Source organism: Mirounga angustirostris, unplaced genomic scaffold (genome assembly GCF_029215605.1).
Source record: "Mirounga angustirostris isolate CCGP_5_RB_7025 unplaced genomic scaffold, mMirAng1.0.hap1 SCAF_14, whole genome shotgun sequence".
Taxonomy (NCBI): Eukaryota; Metazoa; Chordata; class Mammalia; order Carnivora; family Phocidae; genus Mirounga; species Mirounga angustirostris.
Window position 1 is genome coordinate 37,790,090 of NW_026991722.1, and position 21,505 is coordinate 37,811,594.

The 21,505-nt window shown below is 38.0% G+C and overlaps 1 protein-coding gene across 6 annotated transcripts in view; it reads left to right on the forward strand.

Moving 5' to 3' along the window:
* Positions 1–3,540: 3,540 nt before the first annotated feature.
* Positions 3,541–21,505, forward strand: part of NOL4 (nucleolar protein 4) — a 420,442-nt gene continuing 402,477 nt past the window's right edge. For all 6 annotated transcript variants that reach the window (XM_064578812.1, XM_064578809.1, XM_064578811.1 and 3 more), the window contains exon 1: positions 3,541–3,804. In XM_064578812.1, coding sequence (XP_064434882.1) covers positions 3,541–3,804 — 264 coding nt within the window. The remainder of the gene's footprint in view (positions 3,805–21,505) is intronic.

Consider the following 21,505-nt stretch of genomic DNA (forward strand, 5'->3'; position numbering starts at 1 on the left):
AGTTATGTCTAAAGTGTTTTAATTTCCATACATTAGAATGCCAAGTATAATCATAAATATAACGAACACAGTACATGGTAAGGCCTTGGTCTGTCTTTAAGTGGGAACCAACTTCATCCAAATACCATCCAGCAAAAGCCAACAGGAATTGCTAAGGATTGTGCCTCCTGCTTATTTCTTCCTTTCTTCTCTTTCTCTTCTCTTTATTAATAACTTGGTATCTATTTATGAAGCACTTACTGTGGGCATTGTTCATTGTGGTGAAGTTACTTAAACAAGTAAATATAAACTCTCAAGGGTCTTCCAATCAAAATTCTATTTGAACAGTCAAACGTACTCATGTGAAACTATAAATATAGTACAAGGAGTGGTGTAGTTCATATAATCTAAAACAGTATTTTCCAGACTATAGGTTGCCAGGCATCCTTTGCTGCTTCATAAATTTATTGGGTTAGGACTACACTTTACCAAATAGTAATGATAATAATAGGAGAAGATCAGGTAACTATCAGTGTGTATTCCATATAATAAAATATGTTTTCTCATAATATTTTTGGAGGATAGATGTATGAATGCACTGTGTGTCAATGTAATGTATATGTCTTACTATGAGACAAGTTGAAAAAAAATGGTTGAAAGACACTTACCCGGAGGAGTTTAGAGACACAGACTGTTTTAACTTGAGTAGTCAAGGAAAGAAAGCTTTACAGGTCTGAAAGTACTTGAATGAGACTTAGAGGAGATGAGATGACTCTTCAGATGAAAGAGTTACCAAAAAGAATCCAGAAATTGTGAATTGTTATAACCATAAGAGAAAGTGAACTCTATAGAACCAGCTTACTCTTGAATGAATTGACCACTCTAGGATCAGCTATACTTCCAGAATCCTCTAGGAAACATTTAACTAACATACAACACAACCTTGATCTCCCAACTTGGAATTATCCTCTATCTCTGATGACACGAGGTAAACTTGTAATAGTGTTCCTGTGAGGTATACCACACAAGGGTGATTCAAAATTTCCAATTCCTTATTCCACATATCTGTTTAAGATATTGAAAAAATTTTTTAAATGTGAAAGGCCTAAAGATAAATACCTAATTTAACACATTTAAGGTGTTTTTTTCCTCCCTGCCTCCCCCCACCCTTATATTAGATCCACTTGTGACTTCTATTAGACAGTGGACTCTCTGAGCTCTACTGGTCTAATATTTACTGGGCAAAAATTCAAGGACTCAGGACAACTGATTTATTTTAGCATTTTTTAAATACAAAATAAAGAAATAAAAAGAATAAAAGCAGTCCGGGTGGCCTCTAGAGAAGGGTAGCTGTTGTTGCAGCAATCTTGCAAGTTAATGAGAATTCACCCGGGACTCAAGAGCGACCGAGAAGGGAGAAAGGAGGAGACGGGGTGGGAGGGTGTGTGTGGGGGGGAGGATAAAAACTCTTCCTTTGCAGCTGGCCCTCTCCCTCATTTGTTGCTCCAATAAGCAGTAATTAGGTCCTGAGCTAATGGTGTCAGCTGATCTGCTGTTTTTAGGCTAGACCCAGAGGAATCTCCATGGAAACCCTGCTGGAGTCGTCCCCCCACCTGGATGCTGAGTGCTCCTTTCCGCCACCTGGCTGCCGCCGCGCCCGCTGCTACCTCCTCCTGCCTCTAACCTGAAGCCTGCAGCATGCGCACTGCCCCCGGGATCCCTAAATGGGACAATTCTGCCCGTGACGTCAGCGCCCAGCCGTCTCCACAGAAACTTTTGTCCCATTGGCCAATCAGAGAGCTTGGAAGGGGCCGGGGAGGGGGGGTGGGAGGAGAGGGGAGTGGGAGGGGTGGGGGTGAGGGGAGAGGCGAGAGGTTTAGTGTGTGGAGCTGCTCGCGCTCCGCCCGGGCTGTCAGTCCCGGCTCCAGCCGCCGCGAGACCTTCCCGGAGACGCGCGCACACACAGCGCACCCCTCGCACACCGCACACCCTCGCTCCCTTGCTCACACACACGCACACACTCAGCCTGGCCGAGCGGGAGCCACTGACCATTTTGCAAGTGCCGGACCAGCTGCGGCGCAGTGGGTACAAACACTCCGCGTTCCCATTCGGGGCTTTCGTCTTGGAGACGACGACGAGGGGCGAAGGTGGGCTAGGACGCGGACCAGGCGCGGGGCACTGGTCGGGCCGCCTTCCTGGCAGAGCCGCCTCCCGGGACGGGCGCGGGCCTCCGCAGAGAGTAGAATAAAGAGGAGCGGCCGCAATCGCAGCGCGAGGAGGATGGGAACTCCCCTATTTCCAGCTCTGTAACAAACGGGTGGAAATCCTGAATGGAGGAGCCGCTGATTTCATTTGCTTGAGAAAATCGTCCAGAGGAACTCATATTTGGCTACTCTGAGCAGTGGAGGGGTGTCCATGACGTGGCAGGGGGAAAATAGACATACGAAACCTCCTATGTGTACTGCAAACTGTAACCAAGCAAGGGGAAAATAATCTCTATTTTAATTTCATGCAAAGGGTTTTAAGCATCTGTATTATAAACTTACTTCTATGCCTTGTACCCAGTTCAGCAGAAACCAGAGAAGTCCTGTCTGGGGACCCCATCATTATCCGGGAGACCCGCCGCCAGCGGCCTGCCTTCGTTTACCCACATCCCCCTGGAACGGATATCTGTTTGGGGTACCACAGTCTTTCCTATAGAACTATGGCCAAATATCCATGAATGTTGCTAATTCTGGGACCTAACTCCTGGAATCTACCTGCAGGGCTGGAATTTAGCCTAACTGCATATGAAGAAATGACATTTTAAACCATTTTAAAAATACCTTAAAAATTTCCTGTGTAGCAGGATTTGATAGGCTTAACAACATGACAGGTAAGAACTTTCTCTCTTTCTAGTCCCCGAACGCCCCACGCCGGGAAGGCTGAAGCGGAACGGGACCCTGGAGGAAGGAGAGCCAGGGGACCTGGGTGCCCCTCGGGGCTCGCAGGCGCTCGGCCCCGCGCTGCTTTCGAGAGCAGCTCAGCCCTCGCTTCCTGGACGGTGGGGCCAGCGGCTGGGGAAGCTTCTGGGGCGCGCGCGGGGAGGCGGCGCAGCGCTGCACCTGCCCTGCCCCGGACACAGCCCCGGGGCGAGGCTCCAGGGACCACCCCGAGTCAATATTGGGATTTTTAATAAACCAAGGAATGGGATTTTAATTATTTAAAACCCAGTTCCTCTGGGCCGGATGCTGTTGGGATGGTCCTAGTCACACAATATTAAAGAGACCCATCACTAAGAGGACGAGAAAAGCGTCCGAGACAAGCGTCTGAGACATCCGTTGCAATTACGAATGAACCAGAGACTTGGTAGCACAGGGCATTGATTGCTGGTGCCCAGCCGGACCCTCCTCCCCTCTCCCCATTCCTCCCCCCACCCCCACCCCCACCCGAGGCAGGCTCCGGCGGCGGCCGGGACCTCGCGTCCCTGCATCGTGGCCCGGGCTGCATTTTTCATGAGCCCGGGGTGAACAGGTGCGAAGTGCGCTGGGAGCATCCGGCCGACGGCCAGGAGCGGGGAACATGGAGAGCGAGCGCGACATGTACCGCCAGTTCCAGGACTGGTGCCTCAGGACTTACGGGGACTCAGGCAAGACCAAGACGGTGACCCGTAAAAAATACGAGCGGATCGTCCAGCTCCTCAACGGCTCCGAGTCGAGCTCCACGGACAACGCCAAATTTAAATTCTGGGTCAAATCGAAGGGCTTCCAGCTGGGCCAGCCGGACGAGGTCCGCGGGGGCGGCGGCTGCGCCAAGCAAGTGCTTTACGTGCCGGTCAAGACCACGGTGAGTGACTCGCCTTCCTCTGTTATTTGTCTGCGGGAGCAGCCAGCGGGGAGGGGAGAGAGGGGGGGAGAAAGGGGGAGCCGTGAGCCACCGTTGGCTCGTGTGCCCCCCACCTTTCTCAACCCCCTCCCCAAGTCGTCCCCCCTCGCCTTAGCCGGGCGCGTTTCCCCCACGGTGGAGTCTTTGTGGTCCTTTATTTTAAAGCGGCAGCGCACCTCCAGAGCTCGCCGCCCTCCTAGCCTCCGGGCTCCTGAACCCGCTCCTGGAGCTTCCATCCCCGCGTCGGGCGGCCTCCCGCGTCCTCGGGTTGGGCCATTGTCCCATGTCCTTCGCTGGGCGCCTGGCGTGTGTCCCGCTTTCGCCACCGAGCATAAGGGCCACGCAGGAACCCCAGACGCACGCTCCGATAATAGACGATTCTGATCGATCGTCTACAGTGTCTCCTAATTGGCACAAAGCCCGATTGTGGCGCTGGTCGGAGATGTGGGGTTCCCCCCCTCCCACCCCCCGGACACTATCGGGTTTTATTGTTAGACCGCCGCCTGGGAGACACCGGGCTATCCCATCGCCTTGATCACTCCCAGAGATCTTGCCACGACTATTTAGATTGTAGATAAGGTCCTGGGGATTCCTCCTCCCCGCCCCCCATTCCCTTCCTCACTTCCCCCTTTCACAAATAAAGCCGCAGCTACACGATGAACAACAAAGAGACGTGGGTTTCAGCGCAATCAAATGGTGTATGTATTTGTTCCCCGTTCTGGGATAGCTCTAGTCTCACGGCCACAAAGCTCCCAGCCCAGGCGCAGCAAGGTACTGGGCACTGAGAACCCAGTGTATCTCAGCCTGTCAGGGCAGAAGCCTGTGAGGTCGGGGAGCGGCAGCGGCATCAATTTCCTTTTTAAGAAGATGGGAACGGTGGGCTACAAGTAGGATTGCAGATCAGATCCGTAAGACCTCTTTCTTCGTCATGCTACGGTGGGTACTCGCCTGGAGTAGGGGTGGGGGAGGGTATTTGGCATCCTTTGCATTTTTGCCTGGCTTTGAGGTTTCTTGAGCATTTGCTCCTTTTCCTAACCCCCCACCCCCACCCCATACTGGCAACTGTTTCCCCGAGCAGTATTCCTGGAGGATGCTAGAAAGGAGATGTCTTGCAAGCTATTCTTCTGTCTCAAACGGAGGTATATTAAATTGGAAATATGTGCATGAAAGGTTTTTCAGAGGACTATTTGGAGGACTCTTTCAGGTTTGGAAAATAGTTAATGGTTTCCCGAGATTAATCAGGGATAGTTGTTTGAAGGAAGTATATTTCTTTTGGAATTTATCTGGAAAATGGGAAAAGGAAATAAGGGTGAAATAGAAACCCACATAAAAGTTCTGCTTTTTTTTTTTTAAGTACTATTGTTGGAATTTTCTAGGAGGTAGGTCTATAAACACAGCCTTCCCTTTTAATGTGGCATTGCTAAAGACAATGGTGAGATCACTGTCTTTCTTTACTAAATAATGAGGACTAGATGCCTATGGATTAGAACTGAGGTTTATTTACATCTGGATGAGCCAGAAGTCTGTTGTGGAGAATGAAGTGCTTTGATTCATTTGTATCGGAAGTAACTTAACCTGATTTTTTAAAAATAACTTGTTAGACAAAGTAGATTAGAATTCAGAACATAAGGATGTATTTTCTTTTGGGCACCACTGGGTTAACTGAATAAATAAAGTAGTCATTTAAGGTATATTTACCTAATTATTATTAAATAATATTTTATATGTTTTTCAAAACAATTGCTAGCTGGGAAGTTTGTTTTTCATTCCTTTTATATTAAAATCAGGTTCCTCTGTTTATCTGTCAGATAGCTTCACTTGTATATATTGGTCCAGTTTATACTTGCAGGGGTTTGGTTACATCCACTTGTGTATAAACAGATGTGCCCTTTTAAAACATTAATTAAAAATTCTAAATAACATAAATTGTGTAACAGCTATAGAGACACTAAGAGAAATATGGATGCCTAGTAATTCAGACCAGAATTCGCATGTTCAGATACCCATATTTTCATTCAAAAATTTATGCAGACTTGTTAAAGAACTATTGCTAAGACATCCATCGTAGAATAACAACTCCAGCGTTAACAATAAAGTAACACATGTTTCCCTTTTCAGTAAAGATTCCATATATTTATGGGAGAATATGTAATTCATCAGGTGGTGTTCTTAGATAGTGGTTTCCATGTAGTATTTAAGAGATTTGCTCTTCATGCAAGCCTGTTTTGAAATGTTGAAGAGGTTTTTAATTCATGAACTCTTCTGTTGCTCTTTATGAAAATTTTCTGCTGCTCCTTACATAGAATTATAGGCTCCGCCTTCCCTGAAAGACAGCCAATCATCATTTCAACAAGTTAAAAAATAAATAAAAGGTTCCCCTTTTATCATGTGTTTCTCTGCATCTCAAATGATCTCTTCCTTAAAAATAAGCTTTTCTTTATAATAGCGGGAGTACAATCCACCAGAAAGACAAGAAACATATTTTTATGTCAAAGGCGTATCTTGGTTGAAATAAAGTACTGTATTTGGTATTTTCAAGTAGACTGAGAATCATTCTAGCTGTCTGAGGTTTGAGGGTTTGCGGCTGGCTCTGCTGTCAGTGAGAGAGATTTGCGCCTGACGTTGCAGTGACCCACTGCTGCTGGTAATTAGACATCATTACTACCTTGAAAAGGGACAGAGAGAAGGCAAGAGGACAGGCTGGGGCTAATTAACTGCTAGTGTTTAATGAAAGAAAGAGAGACTGATAGCAACTGGGAGGTCGTAGCAGAACAGAGTAGACACACCACATAGACTTAATTGAAACAGACTATCTTCCAGTTTGAAAGAAGCTTGGTTCTCCCTCTTATTTTCTTAAAACGACAGCGGTAGGGTTCCAAATACTCTTTCCCCTAAAATCTGAATTTAATTGATGACAAAATCAAGAAAGTGACAACTGAACTTAAAATGCAAATGTAGAATACTAGAAAAGATAAACATGCCCCTTAATATTTGTCCTGGCCATGCCTAAAGCTGAGGGGACATATCTCTCACTGCTTAAATGACTCTGTGGCTGAGTAGATACTGTTTGGTCACCAAGCAACAACATCCCGCAACTCAGCCATTTTAGGTCTAGAGTAGGATCTGCCTGTGCGCCTGCATGCACACGCACGCACGTGTGTATACACACATGTGCAGTTTGTTGAGCATCGCATCTAAGTTTTGTTCACACTACCACCATTATTTTTATGTGTTCTCTCATTAAAGATGTCAGAAACTTTAAGGGATGAAGTAATGAATAACTTAAAACAGTTCTGAAAAAGATACAGATGTCTGACATTGATTATAAGAAATGTTTCATCAGTGATCATTTTAAATTAGCATCACTATGGTTACTCTCTTTTACATTTTTAATAGTTTCAGTTTAGTTTGTTTTTAGAAGCTTTTCATCCTGATTGATATTTTGCTTTTAGCCACAATTAGCTGAAACATCACACTTGTGACTCAAACTACCAAAACACATTATATATACCACTTGATATTATGAAAGGTAAACTTAGGAAATAACCAGAAAAATCATTAAACCTTTGTAGTAGTATTAGATTAATGCATTACTGTGTATTTTTTAAAGGCCCACTGCACTGTACAAAACATTAGGAAATTTGGCAAACTCACGTTTTTGTTTTTCAGTCTTAAGCAAACAAGGCAATGAATATCCAATTATGCGAGTAATGCTTTTCTTGACCTGTATATGTAGGAATGGACATTTAGGTCCAATTTTTGCCTTTTGTGTATTTCTTCTTTATATTTATTCCACCAGGGAACATAAAATGAATTTTCATCCAGAAAGGAAAATATATTATCTTTAGTTATATCTCTTAAAAATGATGATTTATTCAGTTCTGCAATCTGTAGCCTCAGATTTCATATTGTTCTTGCTGTGTATACTAATTGATTACTATATAGTGATTAGAATGAATATTCATGGACTGGTTTATAAACAGTTACTGTTTTTTTAGTTCTCTGACTATGGTTTTGGTTACAAATTTCTCTCTGCTCTATCAAGAGTGAAGGAAATAATGTCTCATAAAGAGTCTCTATACATTTCTACAGGGCCTAACTTCATGCCTGAGGCACATACCATGTATATTAGGCCATGATCTGAAATTTGCTACAGAAATTCCAGAAAAACAAAACTGAGGAACCATGCTAGCCACACATCAGGACACGTTATATCTCTGACACAGGCAAATCATGATAATAGTAATTAAGATGTAAACAAAGTTTTGCTTATCTCTTATACTTTCTTTTTTTTTTTTTTTAAAGATTTTATTTATTTATTTGACAGAGAGAGACACAGCGAGAGAGGGAACCCAAGCAGGGGGAGTGGGAGAAGCAGGCTTCCCGCAGAGCAGGGAGCCCGATGGGGGGCTCCATCCCAGGACCCTGGAATCATGACCTGAGCCAAAGGCAGACGCTTAACGACTGAGCCACCCAGATGCCCCTCTCCTATACTTTCAAGATGGGCTTTGCTGCAGATAACCAATGCATTTTTTCCCCCTCTTCATTGAGGTATTTTGAAGAGCTCTGTAATATAGGTCTTTGGGGATCAAATAGATCCCAAGTATGAGTCTCAGCAACGTGGCTTATAAGCGGACTTTAGTGGTTCCTTGAGAATTGTTGTGAGGAATAACTCATCTATGGCAAAACCCTAGTACACGGCCAATTACAGCTGTCAAGAATAGTGGATATATCCTTACAAGGGGCTGATATGGCCTGAGTATTTAGGGACAAGGGGCTTGTAGAGATAACTCCCCTGAATTTATGGAGGAAATCAGACCCTGTTAATATATGAAGACTAGCCCATACATTTCCTAAGATACCAGTTCTTGATTTTTCCATTGGTTCTTCCTTGTTTTGTTAATAAGCATACTGGGGGGCAGGCAGGGCAAGATTCAGCACTCATTTATATTACATCAATACACCTCCTGAACCAGCTGAGATCCTGCTTCTCAAGATTTTACACTCGAGACTTTGTGCATAGGATAAAGGAAATATCAAAAAGCAAATACAGGGATGTAGCAGCAGAACTTCTGAGAGTTCCAATCTCATGTCAAGACTATAAAGATCTCTCACTAATAGCTGTTGTATTTGCTAAGACTTCTTATAACTAACTGGGAATTATTAAAGTGAATCTACAAAGTTTTAGGTTACATTTGTTTTGATAGTCCTGGGATAACAGGATAAAATAAACTTCATGGACAGCATAGATGGCAGGAAACATGACATAGTGGGCAGGGTACAGATTCTAGAGCAAGATTTGAATCCTGGATTTGCCATTTACGATAACTGTAAGTAAGGGGAAATTTCTTAACTAAAGACACAGTTTCCTCTTTGTAAATGCCACTAATTAATATTTGCCTAACTAGTTTGGATAAGAATAAGAATTCATAAGTATATAGTGTATGTAGTATCTGTCTGGCATGTAGTAAATGCTAAAAAACATAGAAGCTGTTCTAAGTATTATTAAGAAAACAAGGATACCATGATGTAATTATAATTAGGTATATGTTATAAACTCAAGATCACGCTGCCACAAGGAGTTAAAATACATCTTTATGAATATGTATGTTATTCAGATATTTATTTTTTTAGAAACTAAAAATGACTATTTGGTAAAAGTGATACGTTTTCATTATTTAAAAAAATCTAAGTGAAAAGGAAAGAAATTTTGTTATATTAAATCCCCCATCCAGATTTAACCACCATTAGCTAATTATGAGCATCATTATAGATGTCTGTCTAAACATACATACCAAAACAAGATTAGATATAGTGATTGATTGATATAATGATTGATATGGACAGGAAGAAATAATTTTCCAAAACTGGGATGGCAATTATATGCTAATTTAAGTAAGAAGCATAAAACATAATATTATCAAAATGAAACAAAAGAAACAGAAAAACATGCAATTCAAAAAATTGCTAATAGATAAATACTTCTCAGAGGTATTTATTCCTGAAGTTAATAGAAAAGATTAAGAAAAACATTAAGAGATTGAATTACATTCATTTTTTTTTTCAACTACAGATTTCAGTTTCATTCTTATCATTGACTTTCTCCAAAGGTAGATGAGGAATAAGCCTATTTCACTTCTTTTTTTTTTTTTTTAAAGATTTTATTTATTTGACAGAGAGAGACACAGTGAGAGAGGGAACACAAGCAGGAGGGAGTAGGAGAGGGAGAAGCAGGCTCCCCGATGAGCAGGGAGCCCGATGCGGGGCTTGATCCCAGGACCCTGGGATCATGACCTGAGCCGAAGGCAGACGCTTAACTGACTGAGCAACCCAGGCGCCCCAAGCCTATTTCACTTCTCACTGTTTTGTACTCCCTGCTTATGTTAGGTTTATTATAATTATGTATTTTATTGTGTTATGTTCATTATATCATCTTATATACTATAATTGTTTTTATTGTCAAGGTTTTATAATGGTATATAATTTGGTTCTCAGGACTGTTTTTCTTTTGGTGTATTTAAATGCTTATACATTCTTCTACCTGTTTTTTTGTTTTGTTTTTTTTCTGAATTCTTTGATTTGATTCATCCCTTGGCTACAGTTCCTGGTCATTTTTTTCTAAAGAAAGATTATGTGTTCCATTCTTTGAGGTTTGTATGCAATTAAAAATATTTGTCCTTAGCCTTTATAACTAAAGAACAACTTAACTAGGTGTAATTTCTTTATTTTCCTCTTTCTACCAGAACATTGTTGATAATGTGGTTGCTCTGTAGAATTCTGAGGCAAACCTGTTTTTCCAAATTTCATGGATTGTTTGCTTCTTTATCCTTGAAATGAAATAATGTCACTGAGATATGTTTTGAATTCCTTTTCTCACTGAGTAATTGCATTTATGTCTGTGGCTTCAGTTGTGACTATGTTATGGCGACTTAATGCCTGTTATGTGAGGTTCACATCTGTATTTTACAATTTCTACTGGACGTTTCTACCAGGATATCCCAAAGCACCTCAAACTGAACATAACCCAAAATGACTATTTCTTCTCTCCATTTCTTCATCCTGGGTCTTCCCAGCTGACACCTTTTTTTTTTCTTTTGTATTGTCATTTTTAATAATTATACTGAAATATATCCTAGTATGAGACTGAATCCAGCTAAGCATTAAAACAGTGAACCAAATGAAATATTTGGTTCTCAGAATAAATGACTGTTCATAGATCATTTATTATAATTTCAGGGTGGCAAACAAATTAAAATGATTTGAAACTATGTAATATTTTGAAAGACTTGGAGAAAGTTATTAGCACTATACATTGGAAGAGGAACAGGAAAAAAAAGGTAAATTCAATACAATTTTATAAGTAGAATTTCCATAAGCTAATACAGTAAAGTTTTATGAAAAAGGAACATTTACTGATTGGCCTTTCTATTTTATTACTGAGTGTAACATTTAACATTACATTGTGAATTTAGAGAACAGCAGAAACATGACAAATAGTACATTTTCTCCACTTAAAAAGTTACCTGTATTTCTTGCCTTTGTTTAGAAATTGAAAACACTAAAATAATAGCTTGTCCATGAATCATCCAACGGGCACTCTGAAAAATTTAGAGGCTCTTCTTTACAATAATATTCCTGGGAATATATGCCTTTCTTTTCCTGCTCCCTATCTACATTTCATAAGAGTCATTTTGCCATTTATGTCCATTATTTGGTGTACAGCATATGCTACTTTACAAAAATAGTACTGAATAAATGAAAGCATGAATTTATGTTGTAATCTCTATTCTTTAAGGATTATCTTTTTAAAAATTGAATTATAATTGACAGATAATATTGTATTAGTTTCAGATACACAACAAAATGATCTGATATTTATGTACATTATAAAATGAACACCACAATGTCTAGTTACCATCTGTCAATATATAAAGTTGTTACAGTATTATTGACTGTATCCCCTATGCTGTATGTTACATTCCCATGTATTATTTATTTTATAATTGGAAAATTGTACCTCTTAATCCCCTTGTTCTTTTTGTCCATCTCCCCATCTCCCTCTCCTCTGCCTACCATCAGTTTGTTTTCTGTATTTGAGTCTATTTCTGTTTTGTTTCTTCATCAGTTTCTTGGGTTCCACACATAAGTGAAGTCATATAGTATTTGTCTTTTTCTGTCTGATGTATTTCACTTAGCATAATATCTTCTAGATCTGTCCATGTAGATGCAAAAGGCAAGATTTATTCTTTATGAGTTATATTACACACACACACACACACACACACCACATCTTCTTTACCCATTTATCTATCAGTGGGCAGTCTGGTTGCTTCCATACCTTGGCTATTGTAGATAATGCTAATGCTGCAGTGAACATGGGGGGGGCATATATCTTTTCAAGTTAGTGTTTGGGTTTTTTTTTTTTTTCATAAAGTGGAATTGCTAGATTCTATGGTATTTCTATTTTTAATTTTTTGAGGAACATCCATACTCTTTTCCATTGTGGGTGCACCAACTGACATTTCTACCAACAGCACATGAGGGTTCCCATTTCTCCACATCCTTGACAACACTTGTTATTCCTTGTTTTTTGACATTAGCCATTCCAACAGGTGTGAAGTGATATTTCATTGTGGTTTTGATTTATTAGTTCCCTGATGGTTTTTTAAAAGTATTTTATTTATTTGAGGGGGGAGGGCAGAGGGAGAGAGAGAGAGAAACAGACTCTTCTTTGACCAGGGAGCCCAAATGTGGGGCTCAATCCTAGGACCCTGAGATCATGATCTTAGCCGAAGGCAGACGTTTAACCAACTGAGCCACCCAGGCTCCCCTCCCTGATGATTTTTAATTGGATTTTGTTTTTTTTTAATATTGAGTTTTGTCAACTCCATATATTTTAGATGTCAACTGGTTATCAGATATGTCATTTGCAAATATCTTTTCCCATTCATTAGATTGCCTTTTTGTTTTGTTGATGGTTTCCTTTGCCGTTGAAAGGCTTTTTAGTTTGATATAGTCTCATTTGTTTGTTTTTCTGTTGTAAAAAGTAAATGTCAGAGAGCTTACTGACTTTGTTTTCTTCTAGGAGTTTTCTGATTTCAGGTCTTATATTTAAGTCTTTAATCCATTTTGAATTTATTCCTGTGGATGGTGTAAGAAAGTGGTCCACTTTCATTCTTTTGCATGTGGCTGTCCAGTTTTCCCAACACCATTTATTGAAGAGACAGTCTTTTCCCCGTTGTATATTCTTGTCTCCTTTGTTGTAGATTAATTGACCATATAAGCATGGATTCCTTTCTGGGCTTTCAATCCTGTTCCAATGATCTATGTGTCTGTCTTGTTTTGGTGCCAGTGTCATCTGTTTGGATGATTGTAGTTTTGCAGTATAGTTTCAAATCCAGGAGAGTGATACCTCCAGCCTGCTTTCTTTTTCTCAAGATTGCTTTAGCTCTTCAGTCTTTCCTGGTTCCATACAAATTTTAGGACTATTTATTTTAGTTTTTTGAAAAAGGCCATTGGTATTTTGATAAGGATTGCTTTGAATCTGTAGATTTCTTTGGGTAGTATGGACATCTTAATAATATTAATTCTTTCAATCCATGAGCGTGGAATATCCTTTCATTTGTCTGTGTCATCTTCAATTCATTTTACTGATGTCTTGTAGTTTTCAGAATATAGATCTTTCACCTCTTTGGGTTAAATTTATTTGTAGGTATTTTCTTCTTTTTGATGCAATTGTAAATGGGATTGTTATCTTAATCTCTTTCTGTTTGTTATTAGTGTGTAGAAACACAACAGATTTCTCTATATGGAATTTTTTATCCTGCACTGTTCTGAATTCATTTATTAGTTATAATTGTTTTGGGGTAGAAGCTTTAGGGTTTCCAGTATATAGTACCATGTTATCTACAAATATTGACAGCTTTACTTCTTTTTTTTCTCATTTGGATGTCTTTTATTTATTTTTCTCACCTAATTACTATGGCTAGGACTTCCAGTACTATGTTGAATAAAAGTGGTGAGGGTGGGCATTCTTTTCTTGTTCCTGATCGTAGAGGAAAAGTTTTTAGCTTTTCACCATTGAGTATGTTTTTAGCTGTGTGTTTGTCAACTATGAGCTTTATTATGTTGAGGTATATTCCCTCCTTACCTACTTTGTTGAGAATTTTTATCACAAATGGATGGTGAATTTTGACAAATGCTTTTTTTGCATCTTTGAGATAATCGTATGATTTTTAGCCTTCATTTTGTTAATATGGTGTATCACGTTGATTGATTTGCAGGTTTGGACTATCCTGGCATCCCTGGAATAAATCCCATTTGATCATGGTATATGGTCCTTTAAATGTATTGTTAGATTTGGTTTGCTAATAGTTTGTTGAAGATTTTTGTGTCTATCCTCATCAGGAATATTGGCCTATAATTTTTTTTGTAGTGTCTGTCTGGTTTGTATAATAGGGTAATGCTGGCCTTTTAGAATGAGCTTGCAAGCATTCCTTCCTCTTTTATTTTTTGGAGTTTGACAAGGATAGGTATTAGCTCTTCTTTAAGTGTTTGGTAGAATTCACCTCTGAAGCTCTCTGGTCCTGGACTTCTGTTCTTTGGGAGTTTTGTGATTACTGATTCAATTTCATTACAAGTAACCAGTCTGTGGAGATTTTCTTTCTTTTTTTTTTTTTTTAAGATTTTTATTTATTTATTGAGAGAGAGAAAGAATGATAGAGAGAGACCATGAGAGGGAGGAGGGTCAGAGGGACAAGCAGACTCCCCGCTGAGCAGAGAGCCCCATGCGGGACTCAATCCTGGGACTCCAGGATCATGACCTGAGCCGAAGGCAGTCGCTTAACCAACTGAGCCACCCAGGCACCCCGAGATTTTCTATTTCTATTTCTTCACTGATTCATCTTGAAGAAGTGTATGTTTCTAGGCATTTATTAATTTCTTCTGGGTTTTCCAGTTTTTTGTTGTATAATTATTCGTAGTAGTCGTTTTTATAATTCTTTGTATTTCTGTGGTATTTGTTGTAACTCCTCCCTTTCATTTCTGATTTTATTTGGCCCCTCTCTTTTTTTCTTGATGAGTCTTACTGTATGTTTATTAATTTGTTTATCTTTTCTTATTTTTTTAAAATTTCCTTTTTCTGTGGATGGCAACACAATTTGCCCATCTATCCAAGGCAAAAATCCTTGTGACATTTTTGATTTCCCCCTTTTCTTCCCCTTTATGGTCAACACTCAATGGAATACTGTTGATTCTATGAACTTAATATGTCTGGAATCCATCATATTCTTACCATACCATACTAAGCAATATGACCATTGCATGACAATTTCATAATTTTCCCAAAAGCTTTGAAGGAGGGGATTTGATTTCCACTGCTTGAAGATGCATCTTTGGTGCTCAGTATTAATGCAATAAATGAAAAACTTCCCAGCCTGACATCACATGAGAGGCCCTTCTTATTAACTACCATACAATAGCTATATATATCGGGAAATCTTTTTTTCACAAAATGTAATTAATTAATTTAAATTATTGTAAAAAACACATAATATAAAGTTAATCATCTTAACCATTTTTAAATATACAGTTGAATAGTATTAAGTATAGACGTATTGTTATACAATAGATGTCCAGAACCTTTTTATATTGCAAAACTGAAACTGTACTCATTAAAAAACAATTTTCACCCTTTCCCCTTTTCCTCCAGTGCCTGGTAACCACCATTGTACTTTCTGTTTCTATGTATATGACTACATTAGATACCTCATATAACTGGAGTCCTATAGTATTTGACTTCTTGTGATTGACTTATTTCAGTTAGCATAATGTCCTCAAGATTCATCCATGGTATAGGGTAGGACAGAATTTCCTTCCTTTTTAAAGCTAAATAATATACCATTATATGTATGTAGTACATTTTGTTTATCTACTCATCTGTTGATGGACCTTTGGGTTCCTTCAGCCTCCTGGCTATTGTAAATAGTGCTGCTATGAACATGGGTGTGCAAATATTCCTCAAGACCCTCGTTTCAGTTCACACACACACACACACACACACACAAGTGGGATTGCTGGATTAGTTCTATTTTTAGTTTTTTTGAGGAACTGCCATGCTATTTTCCAAAGCAGTTGCACCACTTTATAGTGCAACCAACAGTGCACACAAGAGTAAGCACTCTTTAAGAAACTGGTGTCTTTGCTCCTCATCTTGACCTCTTCAATGAACATACTTCTTCCTAAGGCAATTGCAAGTATTGAATATAACAAAGTTAGTAACAATACTAATGCCTTAAATTTATCAAGTTCTTACTAGAGGTTAAAGATTGGGCTAATCACTTTAAAGGAAAGATCACCTTTAATGTTCAAAACAGCCCTATGGTTATTAATGCTTTTTATTACACACTTGAGAAAATTGTGGTTTAAGTTAAGGTGACTTTCTGAAGGCACAGAACTTCAGAGTGTTAGAGTTCAGATGGAAACCATTTCAGTTGGATTCCAAAGTCCTTAATTTGATCTCCAGACTTAAAATAACACACTCCAATTGTTAACAAAAATGAACATGAAATTATATATATATAAAATATATACAATAAATTAATAGATATACTACTGTATTAATAATTAACACATTTTTAAAAATATTCAAAAATATAAACATACAGAGCTGAGATTAAAATACATATAAATTTTAATATTTTCTTCTTCACCTCAGTAGGTCATCTCATACATATCCTGGGATGTGCATATACCAGTTGGAGATAATTACTCTAATCCATAGTACAATTTTGCCTCACAGTAGAACATTGTGTTTAAGACCTTACACTTCAGCTAAAATATCACTTTTTTATTAAAGAGGGTGTACTCTGTACTCAACCAACACAACATTAAAATAGTATCTTAGCTCTACAAACCCTTGACATCCATAAAACAATGATATGTTTGATGTTGATATGACGGGAGATGTTGATATCAAAGGCATATTCAGGGGGTGGTGCACAGTCAAGAATAGCTAAAGTATAGGGTATGGTGAAAGGTGAAGTTGGAAAAGTAGGCTGGGGCTAAAAGTAAACATTATAAGATGACTTGATTCATATTCCTTTTAAGAGACTTTAAATTTGTTAAAGTCATGAATTTAACAAATTGCCATGTTAAAATGTTTGGACTTCATTCCGTAGGGAATGACAGCTACCAAAAGTGTTTGAACAGGGATGTCATTATTTAGGTCTTACAGGTAGAGACTTGATGTCTCATAGTGGTTTATATCGCAGAATATAAATCAGATGAGTAAACTAGAAGCTAAACAGTTCCTTTAACTCAATATATTGTTTTAAATATTATAATTACAGATATTACAGAGGCATTAAATTCAAATTATCAAGCAGTAAATCAATAAAATTCAGTAGCTTGATGTTATAATTGAATTATGTATGTTTGAATCATGCTATATAAATCTCAGACTTTAAGTCCAATAAAATGTTAAAAATAGAATTTATGAAACTTAAGAATAAATTTAAAGTCTCTTAAAAGGAGTATGAATCAAGTCATCTTATAATAAACAGGTTTTCTGTTTGTCGTTTTTGGAGTTGAGGAGAAATGATTGTTGATCTTTTAGTTGTTACTATATCCACAATTACAAAGACTTCCCAGAGAAATCCTTCTAAAAATCCAAGTGGGAGACGAACCATGAGAGACAATGGACTCTGAAAAACAGACAGGGTTCTAGAGGGGAGGGGGGTGGGAGGATGGGTTAGCCTGGTGGTGGGTATTGAGGAGGGCACATTCTGCATGGAGCACTGGGTGTTATGCACAAACAATGAATCATGGAACACTTCATCTAAAACTAATGATGTAATGTATGGGGATTAACATAAGAATAAAAAAAAATCCAAGTGGAGAATTCTATATAGAACACTTATTCAAGGGGTGCCTGGCTGGCTCAGTCGATAGAGCATGCAGCTCTTGATCTCAGAGTAATGAGTTCAAGCCCGATGTAGGGTATAGAGGTTACTTAAAAATAAAAATCTTAAAAAAAACTTATTCAATCACAGGCCTTTTCAAAGTCAAGTTAGTGTTTCAAATATTTATTAAAACATGAAGTTTATGCTTTAAAGCAGTGTTTTAAATCTTGCTCATACTTCTTTGATTTTATACCCACATGTCTGGCTCTACCACTGAGAGTCTTCCCGTGATCCTTCGATTTTTGTGCACTGTGGTAGGCAGGATTCTAAGATGACTCCCAAATGACCTTCACACTTGTTTAATTCCCCCCTTTTTGTGTGCGGTAGAACCTGTGAATATGATGAGTTATCCCTCCCACAATTTTGTTATGTTTTATGGTGCTGTTGACTTTAAGAAAGAGGGCTCTTTTAGGTAGGTCTGACTTAATCACATTAGCCTGTTAAAAGCAGAGAGTTTTTTTCATTGGCTCACAGCAGAAGACATAGAGTTTCAAAGCCTTAGATGGAGGGGGCCATGTGGTTAAGAGCTGACAGCAACCTCTAGGAGCTAAGAGCATGCTTTGCCAACAGCTAGGAAAACAACAGGGACTTAAGTCCCATAACCACAAGGGAATGAATTCTGCCAACAACCAAAGAAAGCTTTTAAGGGGATCGTTCTCTGTTGAGCTTCCAAATGAGAATGTAGCTGGCTGACACGTGTTTCAGCTTTATGAGGATCTGAGCAGAGGACCCAGTTAAAATGTGCTAGGCTTCTGACCCACAGGAATTGTGAGATAGTAAGCTTGTAAAGTTGTAAGCCACCTAATTTGCAGTTACACAGCAAAAGAAAACTGATACATAGGTCTTTGGTGCAAATTTCTTGAAAGTCATGTGCACAATCAAAACAAGTCAATTTTTTAAAAAGCATATTTGACTAAGACTGTGGTTTAAGATACAGCTGGGAATAATGTAAATATTCTTCCCACCTAATGCCTAATGTGTTGCCTTTTTTATAGTTTTTGATGAGATGGTCCCTAATTTAGTAATTTAGTAAAATATAAAATTTCTAACGGATCATTTGAAATATTTAATTATGGCTTGTATTGGGAGTAAATATATATTATATATGAATATATATACATATATAACTTTGATTTTTCTCTTAATGTCTTTATTTTTAAATGATTTTTATTTCATTATATTTCATCTATTTCCTAAATAGAATACAAGGTAGCTTACTGTTTTAGGCTTTTTGTGGGAGGATGAAGACAGAAGAGTATACATATCAAGAGATTATTATTATTTACATAATTATGTTGAAGTATTTTTGAAAACAATACAGAGAAGATAAAATATAATCATTTTTTAGGAATAATCATTCTGTAATTTTATTTTTAAATAATTATTTTAATATAATAAGCATTTTAAAAAGATGTGCCTAACATTTAGGGGCTAGAATATAGAAAATAACATCTATAGGTAGATCTTTTTCTGTTAAAATCTTAGCAGGTACTGGGAATATTTTCTCCTCTCTGTGTTGAGAAGGTAAAATCTTTGTTTTGATTTTCTTCCTTTCTATCTATCTGGCATTTATTCAATAGGCTCTTATGTTCCACTCTTCCTAATTTTAATCAAGTATTCATTTGTGGTAGTTTTTCTCACAGTTACAGATTTTCTCACTGTTTAGGGCTGTTAGAAGACTGTGAGATTGAGAAGGAGATTCAAAAGATAAGTTCAGTAACTTGGAAATTTAATTTTGGTAATAAAAAGTAATAACCTGTCTTATAGGCAGAGAGCTGGTGTTTTTGTTATTTGTGGTTATTTGTTTTCAGGGAATATTACTTGAATATTTGTGTCTTATCATTACGTATAAAGGGAGCAGTCATTGAAATAAGATTGGCAAATATTTTTGAAGTTTTCTTCTCTGGTGGGGTACCAAGATGGGGGGGCTGCAGTTCAGGCAAGGATGCTTACATTTGGACCTAACTGCACTTGCCAGATGGCTGCAGGGCTTTAGGGGTTTAATCTAGAGACCTGGGGCAAAGCTAGGTGGCATATATGAGGATCTAATGTCTAGCTTGGTCATATTAGCATCCTGCTCTAACCAATTGACCTAATTAGATGAGATTTTCAAATCTAATATCACAGGTTTGTTTGAATTTTAAATGTGGGTCATTGTTCTCTTAGTAGTCTCTGTTTACATGCTCTTTGATGTTTATCTGAGGTCAAGAAGGAGTTTTGCTATATTTGTTTTAATTAATCTTTCTTCATAAAAGCTACCATTATAAAATAGTTCATTTGATGATTTGTTTGGTCTCACTAATTTGTAATATGTTAATTTAAAATTAGCATTAATTTGAACAGGGGTAGGATGACATTTACCTTGAACTACCTATTAAAGGAGGATTTCATAATTAATAAGATAGCAGAGGGGGTATGCTTATCTACTATAATGGGTAAAAACTTTTTCTTAAACCATCTCTATCCTCATATAAACAATTCATAGGTCCATTCCATTATAAATGGATCTCTACTTAATAAAGACGGTATTATGAATAAATACCCGTTAGCTAATTTGCATTACTCTGTTGTTGATACATAGATATAATAGTAATATGTTCCCTAGAATTTTCAAATAAGGGAAATAAGATCATCCTCTAGAATTTAAACTTTAAAATCAACACAGTTAGTTAATATGTGAAATTCAAAGTCACTTCAAAGTGACAGAATGGCTATTAAACTGTGAGAATAGATGGTATTTTGCTTGAAAATATAATAAAAGATCTCTTAATAGAGCCTCACTAGCTAGTGAATTAACCAAAACTCTTTCTTCCATCTATAACGTGCTGATTCCCAGGGTGTGAACAAACTTGTTTTTGTAGCCTACCCAGTAGTTACTTGCACTTTGTGCCCATAAAATTGAGTTGTATGCATATTATTGGTTATGTTTTTCCCACATTCTTTTTTTGCTAGTTTCATTTGTTTTAATTATACTATTTGAATATTTTATAAACTGGTAGAATACAATAACAAATTTGGTGCTGTATAAAGTCTAAAAATAAATGTGAATTGTTAAAAACAACTGGGAAAATAAGGAAAAATAAGAAATTTTAGGTTTCTGCACTGCCTAAATTACAAGTAATGACTAACTTCTCATTCTACTTTAACTGAAATTTGAAGTCATAGACAATGCATTTTTGAGGGCTTATACCCTTGGAATGTCAATTAGTAGTCCCATACTTAAAGAAGAGATTATTGTTCTAGCACTAAAGTTTAGCAAGTAAGTATGAATGAGCATATATTAAATGAAAAAAATTGATATTTAGGTGTGTATGTGTCATCTTCTGTGTCTTTCAAGTTTAACATTTTTTGTATACTGAGCTTCACAATGGCTAAAGAGCTTTATGTATTATAGAAAGAAAGTTATAGGTTGTGTTTGTTTAGCCATAGGAATATGAGTAAAAGATGCACATCTTGGTGGTGCTAATAATATACTGTCATGATGACAGAAGCACTCAGTGTTTCCTGAAGACATATCCTTATTATGCACAAAAATGTTTCCATCCAGATGAACCTACTGCCATAACTTAATTACTTGGTATTATATCCTCATTCAATCCAAGTTTAACAAGCCACTTTTGAATTATTTGGGTTTCCATGTGGCTTGACTAAAGAGAGAGACTGCACTGGTTGAACTGTTGTCTATGTTGGAAATGTTGAAG